The sequence below is a fragment of the Sycon ciliatum genome, chromosome 2 (assembly GCF_964019385.1).
Source record: "Sycon ciliatum chromosome 2, ocSycCili1.1, whole genome shotgun sequence".
Taxonomy (NCBI): domain Eukaryota; kingdom Metazoa; phylum Porifera; class Calcarea; order Leucosolenida; family Sycettidae; genus Sycon; species Sycon ciliatum.
The window spans coordinates 21,311,519-21,333,599 of record NC_088644.1 but is presented as its reverse complement, the minus strand read 5'-3'; the positions used below and the strand labels follow the sequence as shown (position 1 = coordinate 21,333,599).

At 46.6% G+C, this 22,081-nt stretch overlaps 2 protein-coding genes and 1 long non-coding RNA gene across 3 annotated transcripts in view; 2 read left to right on the top strand and 1 right to left on the bottom strand.

Annotated features, from left to right (window-relative positions):
- The window catches only part of LOC135809190 (pyruvate dehydrogenase protein X component-like), a gene marked incomplete in the record, with an annotated part of 32,643 nt that extends 27,975 nt beyond the window's left edge, over window positions 1–4,668 (top strand). Inside the window, 2 exon segments of the mRNA XM_065322476.1 lie at window positions 182–246; window positions 3,645–4,668. Of these exon segments, the coding sequence (XP_065178548.1) occupies window positions 182–246; window positions 3,645–3,885 (306 nt within the window).
- A 566-nt stretch (window positions 4,669–5,234) lies between these two features.
- Window positions 5,235–10,652, top strand: LOC135809174 (uncharacterized). The gene is made up of 3 exons (XR_010552172.1): window positions 5,235–5,821; window positions 6,125–6,230; window positions 10,573–10,652. It is a non-coding gene; the product is annotated as an uncharacterized LOC135809174 (long non-coding RNA).
- LOC135809172 (PDZ and LIM domain protein 7-like) lies at window positions 9,481–21,253 on the bottom strand. The gene is made up of 11 exons (XM_065322457.1): window positions 20,797–21,253; window positions 18,195–18,346; window positions 17,617–17,749; window positions 14,991–15,187; window positions 13,395–13,434; window positions 13,104–13,176; window positions 12,581–12,881; window positions 12,136–12,252; window positions 11,564–11,744; window positions 10,648–10,884; window positions 9,481–9,979 (listed from the first exon to the last, which is right to left on the bottom strand). The coding sequence occupies exons 1-11, from the start codon at window positions 20,899–20,901 to the stop codon at window positions 9,905–9,907; spliced, it is 1,611 nt and encodes a 536-aa protein (XP_065178529.1). The 5' UTR covers window positions 20,902–21,253; the 3' UTR covers window positions 9,481–9,904.
- Between the last annotated feature and the right edge of the window lie 828 nt (window positions 21,254–22,081).

The window sequence follows — 22,081 nt, the reverse complement described above, 5'->3', positions numbered from 1 at the left end:
CAGACACATTGGATCCTGTCAACTCGCCCGTCAGTTTTTTTCTGTTTCCCTTTGTCCTGTAGAGCACAGTCTTCTTCAGTTACTCTGTCAGTTGTCTTGCTTCAAACACAATATGAAGTAGTGTGCTGAGTTTGGACTTGTATGGTCTGTGCTGTTTCTTCTTCTTTTTTTGTGTGTGTAGGCGTTAGCAGGTAAAGCCCGCGACCGCACTCTGCAGCCAAGTGAATTCGAAGGTGGTTCTATCAGGTATGTGAACTGCCCAGCACACAGTGGAGTTGACCCGTAGCAAGGGTGTATTAAAGGGGCCGTCCATAAATATCGATATTTTTTTCGAGACGATATGTGTTCATTTCTCCCCAGACCCCCTCCCCCCTTAAAACGAACATATAGTCCATCAGCCAGTGGTGCCAAAGTGAGTCCCCTGTTGCACTTACAAATCGAACACCTGGAACTGACATCAATCGACAGCAAAAGCATCACTGAATCCAACCTGCCTACTTTCCCTGGCGAAACTCTTGCACTCCTTTTACAGTGCGCCTTGGAAGTTCGACAAATTTCTTCTTCTTCATCAGCCATTACGAGGTTTTCCATCCGTTTTATCAGGACATCCAATGCGTCTTCAGTGAAAAACGTGGAGTTTTGTCAACGTTTGGTGTGGTTTTCCGTGGCGATCGACCTAAAATCGCGAAATAAATCGCCGTCGATTTGAGCAGAGGTGAGTTGGCTTGGAGCACGTACAGATTCAAAAAATATGTGTACATGCGCACCGGGAAGAAGATGAAGATGCTCACCATTTTCAAATAACTAATTCAAAAAACTACATGACTATTGGCAAGAGTGGACTCTTGCTATTGTACTGCAATTGTTGTAGTTACTTGTTTGCAACTACAATGGTATCAAGTAGATAATCAAGCGAGGTACACAGGGATTCATGGCTGATCAAAGCCCACTGAAGGGACCAGCCCGAGGGCTTTGATCAGTCATCAAGCCCGACTGTACCTCGCTTGAATATGCTTCAGACGATCCCCAACAATTTTTTTGATTTTGAATTCAATCGCTTTATTCTTTGGGTGATCTCGAATGTGGTAGATAGTACTTCGAAGTAGTACAACTGTAACTGTACTACTACCTGGTTGCAACATGTTCAAAGCAGCCTTGCCTTTATTTCAACTGTTTGCTGTCAGCATCCAGAGCCATGGCGTTTGCTAGTTGGTCGTAATGGAGAAGAGAACTGCAGGGCATTCACTCGATGTACAACATCCATCGCCGCAGATTCCTTACTTTTAGCTCTCCACGTTCCTTATTTTTCCAGGGATCAGGACCTTCCCGGGGTGATTCCATTCAGGGTGGAAGCGTAGATCACACTTTTGTCAAACAGTAAAAACTACGCTTCAAACCTGCTTGACATGGCTCGGGGTGCACACTTCGGAAACCCGAAGGTGGATGATGTTCAATACTAGCTCATTGTAATCTTCCTGAAGGTATGTATTCGGATGCTCAATTAAATAGAACAGTGAAAGAGATGTGTAATGGAACAACACTCTACAACTTTAGTTTAGGCGAACAACAATTTTATTGTAATTTGAATCCAGGCACACGTGTAATACGGAAACTGCAATGGTTTACACTGCAAATCTTCTCGATTTGCAAGATTTTTCCCGTAATTCACAAAAATCTGAAAGTTCATTCCTGAAACGCGCATGGCACTGATTGGAGATTGGGTTTAGGGCACAACAATGGCTGTCGATGAGATGCCAAAAATGGTCACTTTGTCGGCTTCCCCCTACAGAGCGTGCAAGTCGTTTACTCTTTTTATTTGCGGATTCGGTGTACAGGGTACCTAACCTCCCCATTGAGGCCAAAATCAAGTATTCGATTTCTAAGTGCAACAGGGTGCTTGAATTTGACGACTTCTGAGTTCTTGGCTGATGGACTAATACACAGTCATGTTTATGCAGAGGATCGATACTTTTTAATCAAGTGCAATCTCCTCATCAAACGTGACCAGCTGCAACTCTAAAATCACCATACACCTAGGTTAACGTTGCCACGGTCGCACAACCTTGCCATGGCTATGTTCACGAGGTTGACTTTCACTTTGTATAGGTCAAAAACTACATGTTTGCACAGTGCCCATCCATAGGTAGAGTTCGATATTTTTTCCACAAAAACGAGACGAACATGCCCCCCCCCCCCCCCCTCCAAACGAACAAATATCTTCTCTAAAAATATTGATCTTTGAGGACGATCCCTAAAGGCCGATTCACAATACAACTTTCTGCGACGCGATTTGCGACAGTTGCGGCAAGAAACTGCCTGTCGCGAGCTGTTGCAAACTGTCGCAAGGCACCTGTCGCAGAGGTTGAGGAAAGTTCAACTTTTGCGACATGCGACACGCGACATACACAAATGGAGTACAGTTTCGACCCTGGGTGCACGTGCAGTGCACGTGCATAGTACTACTTGTGCATGTGGATGTCGCCAACATGAAGAATATTGTGAACCATGTGTCGCTGTCGCAGCTCGTCGCATGTGTCGCAAGTCGCTTGTCGCGTCGCAAGAAGTTGTATTGTGAATCGGCCTTAAGGAACAAAACAAGTGGCCGGTTGTCCATACAACCCCAAAATACCTGAATATAAATCATTAAAGGGGAAGTTAAGGCAAAAATCAAAATTTCACCAGTTGTAGTCTTCGGGGTGCTGAGTCGAATGGTCTTGGTCCGAGAAAGCTGAGACGCTCCCTTCCTACTTGAATCCCAATCGAACTCGCGCACTTCCACCGAAACTGGGTGACTGCGCCCTACTAGATGGGGATTTGTATGCAAAATGTCACTAAAAGCGCCATTTCCTTCTTATAAAAGCACGGATGACCGCGATTGGCCCATATATTGTAGTCTTTTGGACGCTGAGTCGACTGGTTTTGGTCCGAAAAGGCTGCGATGCAGCGTTCGCCCCTAATTCCCAATCGAACATGGTTGAACAAGCGGTCACGTGCTCCTGCGTACACCAGTCACCTGGTCACCGTGCCTGCAGGGTACAACTTACAGCCTGTTTTGACCTTTTTTGGGTGCAGTCCTGTCACTCGAGTTGAACCTTGGTGTGAAAGTTGTCGCCTGCTGGCGTGGTGACCAGGTGATTTGGGCACCCAGGAGCACGTGACCGCTTGTTCAACCATGTTCGATTGGGAATAAAGGAGGAACGCTGCATCGCAGCCTTTTCGGACCAAAACCTGACTGACTCAGCGTCCAAAAGACTACAACATATGGGCCAATCGCGGTCATCCGTGCTTTTATAAGAAGGAAATGGCGCTTTTAGTGACATTTTGCATACAAATCCCCATCTCGTAGGGCGCAGTCACCCAGTTTCGGTGGAAGTGCGCGAGTTCGATTGGGATTCAAGTAGGAAGGGAGCGTCTCAGCTTTCTCGGACCAAGACCATTCGACTCAGCACCCCGAAGACTACAACTGGTGAAATTTTGATTTTTGCCTTAACTTCCCCTTTAAAAAGGCTGAAGAATCCTGCAGTTCTACATGATTCGACTGTGTATTGTAAGTCACAAGATATGGCACATTTCAACCTTGTTGCTGTGCGTGTGAGCGATGATTTGTGCATTCTCCTGCCTTTCTTTGTGCTTCTTCTTGCCAGTGTATCAAACCTTGGAATGTTTGGTATCACCAACTTCACAGCCATTATCAACCCGCCACAGGCATCCATTCTGGCTGTTGGTACGTCACAGCTGCGGCCCAACGCCGCTGGAGGTGTGCAGACGGTTGTGTCGATGTCGTACTGCTTCGATGCACGGGCCATCTCTGAAAAGCATGCCGCTGATTTCCTCAACGTACTCCGTTACAATCTGGAAATGCCACATGTGCCGCCTCTTCTGTGAGGCCAGATACAGTACTGTCAGTAGGCTTGTACCATCAAGGTAGTGTAGAGTCTGCCGGTATAATTATGTAATACCGAAGTGATGCTAGCTCCTGTCCCGAGTATTGGCAAGAATTGACACTGAGTACAGTGCGGCGACCATCTTTCCATCTGACTTTCTTTGGGCCTCCTCCGTAATACTGCAGTGCTGTTGCTCGGACGTAGCAAACGCTATGCTAAGGTTCAGTTGCGTGCGCCATGCAAATACTAGAAATATTTTCTTCAATTCTCTTGATGCTGCCCCCTCCCTTGTAAATCTGTTTTCACCACAGCCGGCTGGTTCTGATTTTTTGTCCCTCCTTCATGCTACTGCTGATTGCTGTTGCTAGTGCCTGTGATATTTGCCAATTTTAATATTTAAAAGACAGGGGTAAGGCTAGCCGCGGTGAGAGTGCATGGAGCATATCTACACTAAGACTACAGTGCCTTACTGCCTTGTCTGGATCACCACACCTAACACTGCTACAAATGTTCTGGCTTTTCTTCCTCACGCACCCGCCGGCCCAGTTCCATAGTTGATTTTTACTTTCTATGCTTTGTTTTGTTCACGGCCATGGTCAGTCTGCCGTCACTGACTGTAGTGCTAGTGCGCTGGCTGAATGTCATGACTGACTGTGACCATGGTGACTGTGTAGCAACCCTGCACGCGTCCGGTCCTGATTCTCCACTGTCTGTTCAGCCATTGGCTGTAAACTTTGTGGTCGTAGTGCTTCATACTAATATTCTATTCACTGCTCTCTTTCAACTGTTTGTGTTACTAGTGCTTGCAGTGTGTGTAATGACTATGTGCGAGCATGGCGGTGCACCGCGGTGCGGACGTGTGCCTGTGACACTAAAATGTACTAGTACAAACCAGGGAGTAGTACAATACCGGTATTGTACTACTCCCTGGTACAAATCCCCATCTAGTAGGGCGCAGTCACCCAGTTTCGGTGGAAGTACGCGAGTTCGATTGGGATCAAAGTAGGGAGCGTCTCAGCTTCCTCGGACCACGACCATTCGACTCAGCACCCCGAAGACTACAACTGGTGAAAATTTGATTTTTGCCTTAACTTCCCCTAACCTATGAATTTTGGACAATCGTTAAATTTGCGACTCGTTATAATAACAATGTCTTACAGTAAGTGTAACAAACACCTGTAAAATGTAACCTTGTAGTTGTAGTGTAGATCTACTCAGAACTCTTGCTAAACACCAACTACACGAATGTACAATGTACAAGTCAGGGAGTCGTAAAATACGTATTTTACGACTCCCTGGTACAAGTCCAAGATCTACATGACCCCCGGGATATGGCCGCTGAAACTGTGCGACTCACTCAGTCACGGCATGCCAAAGCCAAGGGTGGCGTAATCATGGTGGTGGTGACCAGATAATGAGATCTTACCCGATGGGCGATGGCGCGAAGATTCCCGCTAAGCCGCGGAACTGGCACAGAAGAATATTGCCTCCGACAGTCACCACCAGGGAGTCGTAAAAGCCCTGGTCACCACCGTCAGTACTTCGGCAGATCTACCTCAGTCCTCAGTACCTGTACCTGGTCATGACGACATCGACAGTAATGCAGAATCTGACCGTCAACAAAAATTGTTGGAATTACACTTTGGTTGCTTCTGGTGGAAGAAGGAGAACAGAGCCGGGGAGAGGTGGCCAGATGAGCCTCCTACGGGACGATTTGCGTTCGGGCTCCCACAAATGACAACGGTCGCATCCGACCGCCTACTGGCGGAGTTACTTCCTGGCTCACCTCCTGCACCCGCAGGCTCAGGCCTTCCGACACTAGGCCGTTCAACGCCCGTCCACAGCAACGGTTTTGTTTCCCGGTATCGCATGTTTTGTTTCGTTTGGTCGGATAACGCGTATAAGCAGGCGAGCACGCATCAGCAGTTCAAGTATTGGTAAGGAAACCTCGGAGAAAGCTCTCCGCTGCATTAATCCATTGTCCTTGTTCATTCCGGTTGATTTTGCCTGTATTTCTCCTGATCATCTCGGATAAGGCTTGAAAATACTAGTGAAACCAAAAACTTTCAAGATGTTCGTAAAGAGCCTGAAGTGTGTCCTTTTTCCTGAGTATTAAAACCTCGGAGAAGTAACATTACTCGGAAATGTACATTGTAAGTCGTAACGTCCCAACCTCTAGTGCACCGACACTAACAGCATGTCGCTCGCGCTGTCTACGATGTTATCTTCCTTTCCTTCAGATATTGGCCACTGCTCGGGTGAAGTTTTTCTATCATACACACTGGCACTGGTACCGCCGCTAAGTACCTAGTACCTGCAACCAAAGAACTTACTTTCGAACTCGAGGTGAGTCAAAAACAGACTAATTGGTCATCATATGCAGCACTTCAACTGTTAACACGCAAATAGGGAGGTTTCACATCACAAAACACGTGTCGCGAAATGTGTGAGGCCGCTTTAACTTTGCTCCCTGGAGTTTCAGTTTGGATTATCGGCATTCTACTGTACAGTAGCTCAGCGACCTGGACGAGGTCGACCCCGTAAACAGGTGCCTGCCGCACAAACCTCCCAGTGCCCGGAACAAAACCAATACCGTTGGAACCTGCACGGTTGTGTGAGAATTCAGGACATGGCCTAGCGCCGGTACGGAGACCAGTAACGTGACGTATGACTCGCTCCACAATAATGACATCCTCTACCTGAGATGGACTTGAAGAAAGCAGAGACAAAGCAATGACGTTGAGGCGATACTGAAGAAACCACGGGCGAGGAGGGCGAGAGCAGTGCAGGAGAGGCTGAGATGGACAACCAGGACGAGGAGGAGCAGACTGAAGGTGAGAGCACAAGGAAATGGTCAGCAACCGAAACACCTTTTGTCCAATAGTCATCAGCGCCGTTCAGTGTATGATGACTCATGCTTCACTGTGTTGTGCCGTGCTCGCAGGTTTTGTGAACTGAAAGTATTAGAAGCTGTTTTCATCCGCAAGCACAACCCAAATCTATACATTCCAAAAGGTAATGTCAAGAAGCCTAGGCTATGATCGTTTGGTCGGATCCGGATCCAGATCCAAAATCTCAGATCCATCGGATCCTTCAGAATCAACCAATCACGTTTTTGGACCTTGGCTGTTGCCATGTTGACGAAGTAAAAAATGGCGCTGACAGGTTACCCAAAAGTTGTACTGATCGCGCGCGTTGTACTAAAAGTCAACAAAAGTCGACTACAGTCCTGAATGGACTGTAGTCGACTCTTGTTGACTTTTAGTACGAAAAAGATGATATCCTAGCTTTTGGCCATAAACGGGTCAAATTTTTTCGTGACAATGTTTTTGGCTATCCCCCATGGAATGTTCTTCCAATTGTGTTTTTGAAGTCTATTCTCCAAAAAGCAAGCCATAACAAGAATAGGATTTCGGCCAGGTTTTGCCCCCAAAGCACTGAATTGGGTAAAAACCATGAAAATCCAGGCCGTTCACTCCACTTGCATAACAGTACATTTATTATTATTATTATTATAGACAACACCTCATGGCATGAGAAGAAAATCAGCCAGTACGGGAGATGTGGGTGTTAACCAACCATGGTGAATAAAAGAAGAAAAGAAGAAAAGTAATGGTCAAGACGGAGAAGCATGGTGATGGTGAATCTAGTGAGCAGATTTAAATGCGTCCAGGGTACTGGCATTGCGCGTAGTAGCGGGCAGCGCAAGCCAAGCAGAGTAAGCAACAAAGAGTGGAGAGCGTACAAGGGAGGACGTTTTAGCCAAGGGGAGGGCAACAGAGCATCTTGTCTGGGAGCCATCTGTGATTCGGAACCAGTTATACACGTTTAGATGAGGAGGATGTAGAGCTAGTTTAAATTTGTGAGCAAAAGTGCAAATTAATTTTTGACGGTGGGTCGACAGTGGGCAAGCATTTGCAAGGACATACAGGGAAGCAGAAGAGTAGAGAGGGGGTAGACTAAACAGGATACGAAGAAGTTTTCTATGGTGGATTTCGAGACGCTCAGCAAGAACCGAGGACAAGCCACACCAGCTAACAGCAGCGTACATGAAAAGAGGCAGGATGTACAGTTTGTAAAACAAAATTTTACATTTGAAAGGAAGATGGAAACAATGGGGACGTATAACACCTAGGGCAGAGCTTGAACGGCTGCAAAGAGCATCAATATGGAAAGACCAAGAGAGACGATCATCAAGCATTATTCCCAGGTGTTTATGGTTGGAAACAACCTTTATGGGTTCTGGGAAATCAGGATGGTGTAAAAGTGACATGGATGAGATTGGGGGAAGGAACATTATTTCGGTTTTAGTCATTTGCGGTTCGAACCCCAGTTGAGGTGCCTTTTTTGGACCCTTTTTCAAGTTTCGAATCATGTGGCACTGCACAGTGTACCACAAAATCGCCAAACACGGGAGCTCTCCAGAGCCAGCGCTCATCTTTTTCTGAATGGACTGTAGTCCTACGACAATGACTACAAAAATGATTTTTACCCGCCATATACGCATAAAGGTCACATTTGGATCCGATGGATCCAGTCAACCCTGCTCCCGGGGCAGGGTTGCTCGGATCCAAATCCGAAGGATCTGGATCCGGATTCGACCAATCAATCACTGCAGATCCAGTGGATCCGGATCTGACCAAACAATCACAGCCTAAGGGCATGATCGAGGGCATGATCGATTGGGCGAATCCCGAGCAAGTGCGCTCCGAGTGAGCATGATCGTTTGGCCAAATCCGGAGTAGGTGTACTTATAGTGCAATGCGACCACACCGGCACCCACACTGGGAGTGGCTGGAGTGGAAATGGACGTTGATGTTTGTTGACAGCTTTCACAGAATCTTTGTACGATATGCGTACCATTGGCGTACTACACCCTTGCTTTGTTCGATTGGGCGAGCAGCGCTTGGACCACACCAACTGCTCGCACTCAATCCAGATTCGCCAATCGATGACACCCTAAGACTTTTTATTGTATTTGAGCGTGTACGGTATTTGATCATCTGGATAGTTGATGCCCGGATAATCGGCCATCGGCCCGCGGGTTCTCCTGTACATGTAGTCCCGGCAGTATCAAAAATGGGCTTCCTCTTTGTGTGGCGTGAACCCCGGGTCCGTCAATGCGTTGCCATATGCCGCCTGCTGAAGGCTTTTACTCGAATCCTCTAATCCTCTATACTATACAAGACTATACTACAAGTCATGTGACACTCAATCTGCGGACAGCATGCTGTTTCGTTCTTTTTGAACTCATCAGCGCAGCACAGAGGAAATGAGGCCGAACCTGATAGCAATGGAAATAAAAATTTCCAATCAAGCCCGAACGTACCTTGCATCATGTTACATGTACTTCTAGTACTTTTACAATCAAGACTGCATAAAGGTTTGGTTGGAAGAGATCATCCTTCCATGCAGGGTGGAATTATTTTTATTAGTGTCAACATCGCTGCTGGAGATGAGTTTGTACCGCGTGTCCTTGGCAGGGTTTCACTTTTGGCCTCCGGTTCCATGCAGTTCTCTTGTTGTGACTTTTCTGAAATTCTAGGTGCTGGCTGCTGACTGAGGAAGATATGCGCATATCATACGACCGGAATGATGCATTTACTGCCAAATTCATACACAACAAAATAGTGATAGGAAAGAGCTCTCTCATCATCGTAATGCAGATGATATTCAATAGTGATGGGCTACTATTACAGAACAATTAGTACAATCTATGACAATGGCAACCTATCAATTCTGCTGAAATTTGCTGCTATTGCCAGTTTAGTAGCTAGTGGTGATAATTGCACCAAGTGAAAATTGTGAAATCTTGAAATAGAATGAAATAAGGAATGTGCCTGAAACCTGCGATGTCCTACCTACTGGAATATTCTTCAAATGGAGCTAGAACAAAAAAACCATATGACGTGCCAGATTGCGGGTAAAGGCAATATCAGAATGATAGCTGCATGGGGGGGGGGGGGGGGGGGGGGAGGTGTGCACATAGCAGAGAAAAACATAAACATGAATAATTCGATTCAAGCATGGTCTTTGCAGTAGGGTCGGCCAAGCTTGGCGAAAAACCTACCTCCTTGCAGTGGTTTGTGACACACCTGAGGGGAAGAGAGATGGGAAGATACAAGAAGAACAATCAATTTGCTTGTATTTTCACAATAACTGCCGGAAGCAGTTTTGAATTGGTCCTGCCATATACTCCATATACTCCATATACTCCAGTCGTTCATAGTTGTAATGGTGGTGACATGCACACTCCTCAGCAAACATGCATACATGCATACATGCATACATGCATACATGCATACATGCATACATGCATACATGCATACTAGTATGTGGCCACAAAGTTGGTCCGGTGATGACTTTACCAACCGGAACAGTTCTGGCGGGCCTGAACACTCTTCAAACTGTGTGTGTGTGTGTGTGTGTGTGTGTGTGTGTGTGTGTGTGTGTGTGTGTGTGTGTGTGTGTGTGTGTGTGTGTGTGTGTGTGTGTGTTGCTATGTCTAACATAGCTGTTCGCTATCATCGCTTCCGTGATGGGCATGTCTGAGTGTGTGTGTGTGTGTGTGTGTGTGTGTGTGTGTGTGTGTGTGTGTGTGTGTGTGTGTGTGTGTATGTGGATGTATTGTTAGTGGTTCAAAGCGGCCACTTTTTTGTTTGTTTCGGTTTGTTTGAAAATGTTGCAGCGGCTACCTGTATCATTCCGTCTCTCTAAAGCATTTGATCATGCTCCGCCGATAACTGTGACTCAGTCAACTTACCGTGCATAAAAAGCAAGTCTCATGCCATTGGCCTCCCAGTGCTTCCACCCACAGCTCATTGTTCTTGACTGGCTGTTCACAGCCCGTACATATCACAGAGAATAGTGCCTCATAATCATCACTGCAGTAGAAGTTGCCATCCTGCTCGTGGAAACCCTGGCCAGCAAGGCTACTTCCGCAGCGAACACAGCGAAAGCACGCCGGGTGCATCTCTTTACCGCCCGCTGATACACACTCCTACATTGGAGATAGGAAGAGAGAGAGCGAGAGCGCACAGGTCAGGATCATATGAATTGCTTTCAAACTCACGCCACAAGCACGTCACACCGAAGCTAGCTATCACTGAGCAGTAGAATTTTTTTAGCAAAGACAGGTAGAAAAAGACGGGTAGAGAATGTGAATGCAGCATGCCCGCAATAACCACGATGGATCGAACACGTAACTGCTTACCAACACCACTCAAGAAAACCTCACAAACTTGAACGAATCGGGACCATTGAGTACAATTGCCAGAACACTAAGGATCTACTACATGACGTTTGGACACGGCCAAAAAGCATCAAATGAGCAGAAATACACGGTCGGTACAGTGAATGCGGCACAAATCTATAGAGGCTATGTGAATGATATCATGGGGTGAGTCAGCGGAACTACTTATGGGCGCTATGTGTGCAGCTTGAGTTGTCAGCTTAGCCGCGCTGTGCCACGACTTCACCAAAGCATCTCACCTGGTGATGTCATAGCATAACCTCTAGTACAGTTTGCCATGCTTCCAAATTCGGAACTCTATTGTCCAATGACATCAGAAATCAAATTCCAAGTGAAAGCATAATATGGAAGGATGATCTCTCCATATTGTGGATGATCTCTCTATAATGTCATTGTGTTGGTACATTTCAGCAGTTAGCTCACTTACCCCCTTTACTGTCTTACTGCATACGGAGCAGCGCGAGGCAAAGTATTCCGTGTAGCATTTCTCACAGAACATCTTTCCTTCGTGCTCCACAAACGGACAGTTCCTCAGCTGCGTGCCACACGAGGAGCAGACAAAGTGCTCGGCATGCCACTGCTTTCCAACAGCCTGAACGTACGGACCACTGCGCAGCGGAGCGTGATGTACACAGCAATGACACAGAACATGGTACACAATCATCACCTTGAAGGAAGTGAAGGAAGTGAAAGGGTGTTGTACACATGCACATGCACCGTATTACTCAGGAATACCATACTTCACCAGTTACAAGTCGACCTCGGTTATACGTCGACTCCCTATATACTTGGGGCCTGAATTTCCCTGTTCAATGGCGGCTAAACCATGGTGTAAGTCCGCTGCCCCTTTCCTAGTTCGGTTTTCAGGGCGTAGAATGTCGACTTATAACGGGTAAAAATGCAGCAGTACCATTTCTCGTGTGTGCAGCTGTATTAGTACAGGGTGGTGAAATGCAGTTGGCAAGAAGGAGCAAGACAGTGCTAGGCATGGTAACTTACTCAATAGGGGAGTCACAGCCACCGCAAACTGGCACTCGGCTAGACGCCACTCCAATTCGCTTCGCAGCATCATCACGAGGTACAGATCTTCCATCCGTCATCGATTTTTGCTCTTTCCTGAACAAATGCAAACACAACGAGGGACAGGACCGGCAATAGCAGTTCAGACCACAGATGAAATACAGGCTGACATGGGTGCACGACAAGCACAGAAGTGATGCACCCTCTCACCGTCTCCAACACATATATGTACATCATCCACTGCACCACACAAACCCATGTGCAGTTCTCTCACCATGCAACTGCTGCTCGTGCTAACCAACATTCCGATACAGGAAGATGGACTGCTTATACGATCAAAGATGGATTAGTTATGCCCAGTTCAAAAGTGATTACTAGTTCACTACAGCTGTCAGCTACAATTCCTGTCTCTGATGCCTCTTACTGTAGCTGCTCCGAGGCTTGGAGCTTGGCAAGATTGGCAGCTAAGTTCATCTTGACGCTTGGTGAGGCGCCACCACCATTTGCTGGAGCAGCTCTGGCAGGTGGTGATGCAGTGGCTCGAGCTGCAGCAGCACCACTATTTGGCGATGCACCCCGTGCAGTTACGGGGCTAGCACCAGAATGGTGCGCCCGCGGCTGGGACGCAGGACTAGCGGTGCTAGGGCCACTAACGCGGCGTCCGGTCGACACTGAGGCAGAAGACGTTTTGGACGCCCCTGGGCTTAGTGCACTCGGCACAGGCTCTGCAGGGTGATCAGAAAGCATATGTGCAGAATAGAACCAGAGTTTGGACATCAGATTTTGATCGTTTATCTAAGGCGCATGTGCCACACAATGAAATTACTGCATGCAACCCTGACTCCATCAAGGACTGCTTGGCCGCTGTGGTATCTACATCACACACAGTAGTACTGAGTTAGCATATGCATCAAATAGCGCATTATTGCCATGTGCACCACACCTACCATCTCCAACTTCCATATTCTCGACTTCTCTCTGCAGACGCTTGAAAGCGCCCCCGAGTACAACATCCTCATCCTGCAGCAAGCGAAACATGACAAAAACATATATTCCAGCAAAGACAATCTCAGCCGTTGCAATGATTTATGCTAGTAGCACTGAAAACAGATTAGCACGAACACATCCTGACAAGTATGAAGCCATATAGCAATATGTACGCACTACGCAACACCATGTGCGAGGGCAATGCGGACATTGAAGTACAGTATTTCTACATGAGCAGTAGCAATGATCACCTTGGATACGCGTCGTCCATCATTCGGTGACTGACTTTTCCTGGACAAAGCACGCAAACATACACACATAGTACCAAAAGCACAGACTGTTCAAACACCATGAAGGTTACAAACCCATATGTGCTTCTGTCCTGTTCAAATTAATGCAATTATTAATGAAGCCGACCACCAACAAAACCTTCATGTACAATCAAGGGAACATTTGCATGGCAACTTTTAAGTGTTCAGCTTGGATGGATGCCACTTTTGAAAAAATTCCTGCACAACTTCTGTCCACATGCTACGTAGTTTTGTCGTGCATACACACACGCAAGACTCAAACACGTCTTATGCTTTTGCACATTATACGTCATTCATCTCCAGGTACATGAACTATGATGAACATGTAACTGATTGTACTTTGTACTTGAAATACATGTACACACTGTATGTGTAACAGGCTTCCTCAGACGTTACTGCATTCTTGGCCTACAGAACACACCACTGTGACACCAGTGTATCATGTACAGGTCAGTGGAGTGCCTGTAGCCTCACCAGCACTGCTACTATCTGTTACTGTGGCGACCACCATTCAATGTCTTGTCCTCCCCTAACCGTACCCCAACTCACACTCACTCTCTCTCTCTCTCTCTCTCTCTCTCTCTCTCTCTCTCTCTCTCTCTCTCTCTCTCTCTCTCTCTCTCTCTCTCTCTCTCTCTCTCTCTCTTCTCTTTTTTTTCTTTTTTCTTTGTCAGCTTTCCTGGTGGTTATGTGCTTTTCAAAAAATCGACCTACCCTTATAACAACATTTGCATCAGATTAAGAAATGCTATTTCTACGTCTACTGTTAGATGCCGCTACTGCTAAGTTCTAAGAAATATCATTACCGTAAAGTCGCGGATAAAAGCCGGGTTTGCATACAAGCACATCCCGGATAGAAGCCAGAAAATCAAACGGGTCAAATGCATATAAGCCTGTCGCGCGTAGAAGCCTGGCTTCTATGCAAGCGTGGATCGGGTAGGTCAAGAGTGCATGCGCTATGTACGGTCCATAGTAAAACTGCCGCCATACCGGTAGTCAGTGGTAGATCTACGCGTTTTGCGCGTAGAAGCCTGGCAAAAATATCAGTGGTGCATATAAGCATGGTTTGCATACAAGCCTGGTTTGCATTTTAAAGCCTGATGCAGAAAGCGGCTTATGCTTATAAGCCCGGCTTTTATCCGCGACTTTACGGTATGTGTAAATATGCGGGTAATAGATCATACTTCTTGTTTTGATGTGGCGTGCCCTTATTTGCGGCAGCGCGATCTCGGAGCCGCTACTTGCGAATCAAAGAGCCCGAACTCGTGTATTACGAATCTAATCTATGAGATTTTCACAAGACTCTGACCCTGACTCATTGACTCGCTTTGTAGGAAACAAACGAGTCTCTGAACACCTCTCTTATTGGACTAAACATTTTCCCGAGGTATCCATAGCCTATACTGAATGCAGGCGGTCAGTCAAGTTCACATGGCTAGATTTTCGGAAATGCACTTCCGTCTATGGTCCCTATGCAATGCAATGCACTGGATTCAGTCCATCATAGCAACAGTATTGTATATGAGATTAGCACACCTGGCTGCAATGTCCGCCACTTCACCCGGTATAGGGCATTTCTGCTCCTGGGGACCGTCTGCAACCTGACTCCAAGTATGTGATGGCGTCACTGGCTGGGGCGGTGGCTGCGGAGACACGGTCTTGCTAGTTGCACCCGATGTATCACTATCCGTCACAAATGGAGGTGGTGGCGGTAACTCGTCCACAGCATCCGCCTGAATACCACCATCAGCACACAAGAAAATGAGCATGTGTACACCACCTCACAAGACACTGAGTACATCATGCCCTTCAACATACATACATACATACATACATACATACATGCATGCATACATACATACATTACATACATACATAAATCCGACATACATACATACATACATACATACATACATACATACATACATACATTACATACTTCCTCCGCGTCATCGAAATTGTCGCAGTTTGACTTTGATATAAAACGGGGTATTTACTCACCAGCACTCGTACCAGAGGCAAGGAATTGGACATAGGCGATGGTCATCAGTATTATTATTATTAAATGACCGTATAGGGTGACGGCAAAGTTCTATTTTCTGTTATTGGAAGCTGGAATTTTTGAACTAGACGCAATTTCTTCGCTGATGTCGCTGCGATGGTAATTTTGACTCGGTGAGATCAGTCAGGCGTTGCAGCCTGCACATTTCTCGTGCTTATGGCCATTCACTCAAGCCTCATCACTGTTTTACCTTAGCTGGGGTGAGAATGACTTCGTGGACTAAGTGGCAGCGCTTGGAGAAACATCGAGGGGTCAGCAAACTAAACGCCTGCAACAGCGATAAAATTTGTCGCTCTGGCCGAGACACTCAGTACATGATTGTACCTGCAAGAGCCGTGTAGAGTCTACACGTAGTGCTAGTGATGCACGCGCAGGTGCCGTACCATGGTATACCAGTGAATCAGGGCCGGGCAGTGATGCTGAAAAAGAGGGCGCGCTGGACGTGATAGTACACTTACCTGCATGAGCTGTGACCACACAGCTAAAATAAATGGGCATGCCACGGCTAAAACAGTTCACTTCAAGATCGAGGTGATTCCGCCGACGGTAATCAACCGACCTCGCAACGATCGTGTATTCTTACTAGGCTTCGTTGGTGGTGAAGTAGAAATCATCCAGAGCTAGCAGACGACAAGCATAGCAGCTCTTGTCCTGTGGAGAAAGTCAAAGCGTTTGTAGCCAGTGCAGGCTAAATTTTATTTTTCAAGGAAACCCTTCGAAAATGGTACCAATCGATTCAGCATGGCATTTTCATTCCTCCTGTAAAGTTTCAGCTGATTTGGAGTCATGACAAGGACGCTATGGCGATTTGAAGATCGAAAAACTTCACTTTTGTTTGTCAAGAAGAAAGACCATGATCGCACACAAATCATACAACCCGTGTGGCACAATGATTTTTGAACGAAGTTGATCCGCGGACCCCGTGCTTCGCGCATGCATGCATGCATACTGCATGCACACACGCAGTACAGAGGCTTTTTTGAACGCGGATATGTAGTTCTTCGTCTTCTTCGAAATGTCTTCCAAATGCGTGGTGCTGGTGTTGTTCTCAGCTTCGTCAAGGCAGAATGCAGCTGCATGTGATGCTCCTGTGTGTTCATGCATGTTCTCTTTTCGCGTCTCGACATTGTATCGTCCAGACTCTGCTCGACTGGAGAAGATTGAGGAGACTATGCTTTGATCCACATGGAAAATCGATGAAATTTGGTAATTATCGTCGGGCGCTAAAAAGCGCTGGGGAGCATGGGGCTAAAACTTCGTAGCAGTCATCCCTACCATGACAGGCATCGACTGGTATATGTTCCATTCTGTTCCCAACCACTACGGGTAGTCTGCGAAGCTTTCTTCTTCGCCGATTCTCGGACAGATCGTACGTCTTCGCACTGTATCTCTCGTCTCCCTCAACGGATCAAAACACGGTTTTCGCCAGGACGAACACAAACCCCCAGATTTCGCGGCGGCAACAACTTCGAGTAGGGAAAAGCTAGCAGCTAACCAGGAATCACCAAAAAACACGTGTAATACTCAGTGTGATTTGCGACAGCTGTCATTGTGCCGTCGCACCATACATGTACCATGCACGGGAATGGAACACGGATGAGTCGTTTTATTACGACAGCCTGCACTGGCTAGCGTTTGAGATGAGGCGCGACCAACTTTCAACCTTCCTTGAAATATTTCGGAACGAAATTTTTGCGTCCATTGACATCAGCGACGACGAGGACTTCATCTCTGCATGAAAACTCTCAGTCCAACTGTCCTGGAACGTTACTCTAGTCTTCAGACTATCATACTGTGTAATAAGTTTTGAATGGCTTAGCTTATGGAGTTGTCAGTAACAAGTGACAAGTCACTAGTCAAACTGCGACAATTTCGATGACGCGGAGGAAGTACATATAATTATACATGATTGTACATAGAGCATAAACCTTTTAAATTTACAACAGCAGAGCCGGATCAGTTATCAGCGTGGCCCACAACTTGCCAGCTTGGCATAGTCAAACCTCCCCTGGCCACAAAGTACATCAATCAGTACATAAAATAATTGAGTGGTCACCGTAGACTGGTTCTGCTAGAAGACAACTTAGCATGTAATCCTACCGGGCCACTTGATTCACGCCTTGGCTGCCATGGTGGGCCTGGTCGGCCGGTTAAAGATGGTCTAGGGCTGGAGCTGGCTGAGCTTGCTGACGAAGTTGGAACAGATAGCGGGTGTGCAACCAAGTCACGACCCCTAATGCAGTGACAGGAAATAAAAGGGAGATCCAGAGTGGCACCATGAAATATGAGTACATCGGCACATCTGGTAAGGACGCAGTCTGCGGACCTTCTTGTACATACATATCTTAGTAAGAACCCCCTGGCACCAACTACATGCATGTGCCCGAATTGCAGCTAAGCTGGCAAAAGAGCTTGGTGTAGTAACAGGTACATCTAACAGAAGAGATTAGACATGATACATCAAATAAATCGACGGCACCAGGGGCACCTAGCAAATCGGCCAGCAGGCATTCAATTTTATATTTATCCAGAGGTGCTGGCAGTGGAATGATGAACTTCCCACAGACTTGTGATGTAACAATGAACAAAAGTGTTCTTAGAACAAACTGCTCCCATTCACTTCCTTCTGTAAGTATACATCGCTACTGGTAACCCGCTTAACGTCAAGATTAGCTCACCGGATAAGTTCAAGTTTCAGAGCTTTGCCAGCACTCTTCACCAGCTGCTGTGCGTCAATGTGTGGAATGGATAACGTAGATGTTCCGTTTATAGATACCAGGATGTCATTTGGCTTTACGCCAGACTTGTCCGCTTTGCCAGCTGGTGTTACCTGGGGGGGGGGAATCCACAATACACAAGGATACATTCATGATCATCATCGAAACCCTGGGAGTATCCAGTTACCATGATTTTTTCTCTGGATGTCGTGTTGGATAGGTTCAGGTGCAAGAACTGTAGAGGTTGTGCAAATGATGATGTCATGGTGGAGAACCAGAATATTTGCTTATGCATAGGCACTAAGTACACAGCAGGAGTCGGCGGATTCACTTATGGGAGCTACGGTGTGCCGCCGTTTTGCCAAAAAACCCTCAACTGATGATGTAATCGCATAACCTATACTGACTTAGTCATGTACAGAGCTGAGCTCAATGCCAACCCTGGGAGGATCAATGCTCAAAGCCTTTGACAAAGGTTTACAGTAGCACACGACCAAATCAGGCAGGTACAAATGAATAGGAGTGGTGCAGCAAAACTGAATGAAGAAAGCTAATACACTGTAACTAGTCTAAATAAGTAGTTGATATGCAGTGGACTATTGTCAGTCACGGGTACGGGTGACATGCCCTTGCCTGACTGAACAGAAGCTGAAAGCCTGAAACTGCGTGATGTAGATCTACACACATTTTACTTCACTTCTACTGTTGTACATTGTATACTGCAAACTGATTCTACCTCCATACCACACACTTGGACACTTACTACCTGTCTACAGTCTGAACTCAATGACAATGTCAATGAATATCTGTATGTTATCTCCTGTTGGCTTCAGTTAAATTATTTCACAGCACACCCCATAAATGGCACAGCCAGGCCCAGGAATGTCCAACAGTTGGACATGTCTGGCATGTCGTAGATCTACACTGTACAGTGGTGAGCTACACGAGACTAGGCGCGGTGTGTGAAGGACAGCATGTCACGCCGCCCACAACTAAGGATGGTGACAGGTCCCAGTTCACATGCCATGGTTCACCCGACTACAGGCTACAGCCAGGTAGACAGGACAACAGTAAAAACAACTACAACTACAAGACAGGTCCGGCGACTGAAGACTTCATTGGGGTAACAATGCTCGCCTGAACTTTGGCTGAAGTAACTTAGTTCAGGCATTCACTAAAAAATGAATCGGGTTTAGTACTGTTGCCCCCATGAGCGTACCCGAGGTTACGAATCTCGTCCTAGAACCAACACATCCTGCGTTACTGCCGAAAGCCGCGGTAGTGTCGCTCGTTTGTCGTTGTGGCACGACGATACTGGGTGCAGACTCTAGTAGGAGTTGACACTAGTATTCCCCAGAGTGGTTTACTGGTCTTGTCAATGTCATGCCTGTGCCATTCTTATCTGCCGGGACACAGGACTGAAAGGCACTGGATGAGTATTCTACCAATACCAGTTCACTTTGTCTACTCAAGCTCGCAGCTACGGAGGCACCGTCATTCATTGTCATGTACATGTAGATCTACCACAGACCAGAATCACTACCAGCTCTTACTTTCCCCTAAGACTGATAAGAGCTCAGCAAGGCTTATGGTGTTTGTAGGAAATACATCTTTGCAGGACAGAGAAACTGGTCGCCGAGCTGGTCCATAGCCGATAATACGAAACTGGCACGCCACCCCGGTCCCGTGGCCCAAACTGACAGTATGAGTGGGCCATGCATAGCGAATGGCTGCTGCTACTGTGTACACACGCAACAATAGTCAATAGTTACATTACACCGCTGTCGGCCCAGTGAACGGCAGCTGCACAATGTGACGGCACTTTTACTATAGCCTAGGCCTCTTCCGTAGATCTACTGTCTGGGCAGAGCAGTGTAAGCAATTTTTCAGTTAGCCTAGGTCTACAAGGGGTGCTGGCAAAAAACGAACAAACATTTTCTTCACAGCACTAGCACCAAAATGAAGAACAAAGCTGAAAAGTGCAAGAGTAAGTCTATCAACGAGCCTCTATCAGTTTATGTCGGAAAGAAGGGCTCGAAGTCTACAAGGAACCTGCTTACTTTGAACACAAACTAACAAAACGTATTGTCGTCGGACACAAGACACAAGCTGAATGCGACGTGAACGTGGGGGCATGGCAGTAAATAGCTGACGATCGTTACCCAACACCTCGCCCACCATTCAGCCAGCGCTTCACTGGAACACACGCAAGCACGCATACTGTCACCCGAGTGCCTTTTCTACTCTAAACTGACTGAAGTGAAGACGTACCAATCACTGAATCAGACCATAGTTATACAGTTCGGTTCTGTGGAGGCAAACTCAAAAGACAGTATTCAAAGTGACATGACCATGTCCTTCCTTTCGCTCCTGCTGGTATCCGTCCACACCAAGCGCACAAACAAGAGGTCAAGAGCAATAATTCCCAGAAACACACCTCAACACAAAAACACCAGCGTGCGTGCTTATTGTCGTCCAAACAATTAGAAATCATTCCAATCTGCCACTGCACTCTGCAGTGCCCAGGACATCATAACATGAGTGCATGCACTCTACTGCTTACCCTGGCAATGGTCAATGGCGCACCGAAGTCCTTGCCACCTTGAAGGCGAAGTCCCCACGGTCCGCCGCCAGACAGAGAGATCGTAAGCTGCTCTCCTTCGCTCATGATGCGGCTATGCCCGTTACACTGATATCACAGCGAACTAAACTCAAAATGCGCTAACGGTCAACACCGGATTTTTACTGCCAGTGCTATCACAGTACAGCCAACTGGCACGAATCTGCTCGCCTTACTGCCCTCAGAACCAGAAACACTTGCCGAAGATAGCGCTAAGAACAAGTAATAGTTCGCACCGTCCAGGAGTGACCAAGTGAGAAGAAGACAAAGTGCGGCACGAAACACGCTACTCGCAACTCTCCAATGTCTTGCAAAAAGTAACAGTAAGGTGCAGCTTGACTGAGCGTTGTGTTGTTGGCCGGAAGAAAGTGTGACACTGGCCAGACGCATATCTGACTACACAGTAAGTACACAGCTCAGACTGTCAGCTGTATACAGCCTACATGATCACGGTACCGGTATGCGACCACAGCTAGCTACAGACTCACAGACACAGAGTGTCATTTGCAGTGAGGAACACTCGGGCGCAGTTAGTTCAAACCAGGGAGTAGTAATGTATTTTACTACTCCCTGGTTCAAACGCTGTTTGCCTACGTTAGTCGTTACTACGTAGCTACATGTACGTAGATCTACAATTATGTATCATCAAGACCAGAGTAACCCGGGCTTCTACTCTCGTCTTGGTATCATCAGGGGTTATGTACTCTTGGTATCTGGTATCATGGGTAGGCCTCCGCGGAATATGCTCGTATTTTTACCGATAATTCTTTTGAGCATTGCTCAAAATTTCGACCGATTATTCCCGTAATTCCACCAATAATTCTCGCAATAATTCTTTTTTTCTTCCCTTCTTTTGCAGATACCGTACCGCGTACGGGTTTTTGCCATTTATACGGCCAAAAAAATCACGGTTCGCGTGAAACTCGGCTGGAAGCTTTTTTTTTCTTTCTTTTTTGAAATACCGGACGATCAACTTCAGGATCATGAGCTTTTTGGTACAAATCAGGGTGTTATAAATGGAAAAAAATTTAAAAAAGGGGGGCATTGCTCAAATTTTACCGATTATTCCACAAAAATTGCCAATAATTCCCGTTTTAAAAATCACACCGATAATTCCCGAAATTATGCCGGCACATTCCGCGGAGGCCTAATCATGGGTATGATTGTATACAGGTACGTGTATGTAGACTTTTTGTAGGTCAAACGGAGTTTGAATAAAAATAATAAT

Excerpts from the sequence above, each read along its gene's own strand:
- LOC135809172 (XM_065322457.1), bottom strand. The coding sequence starts at position 20,901 with ATGAGCGAAGGAGAGCAGCTTACGATCTCTCTGTCTGGCGGCGGACCG. Across the intron at positions 17,750-18,194 it reads CTGAAACTTGAACTTATCCG|GGGTCGTGACTTGGTTGCAC; the intron begins GTGAGCTAATCT and ends TCACTGCATTAG. Across the intron at positions 13,177-13,394 it reads ATGGACGACGCGTATCCAAG|GATGAGGATGTTGTACTCGG; the intron begins GTGATCATTGCT and ends CGCTTGCTGCAG.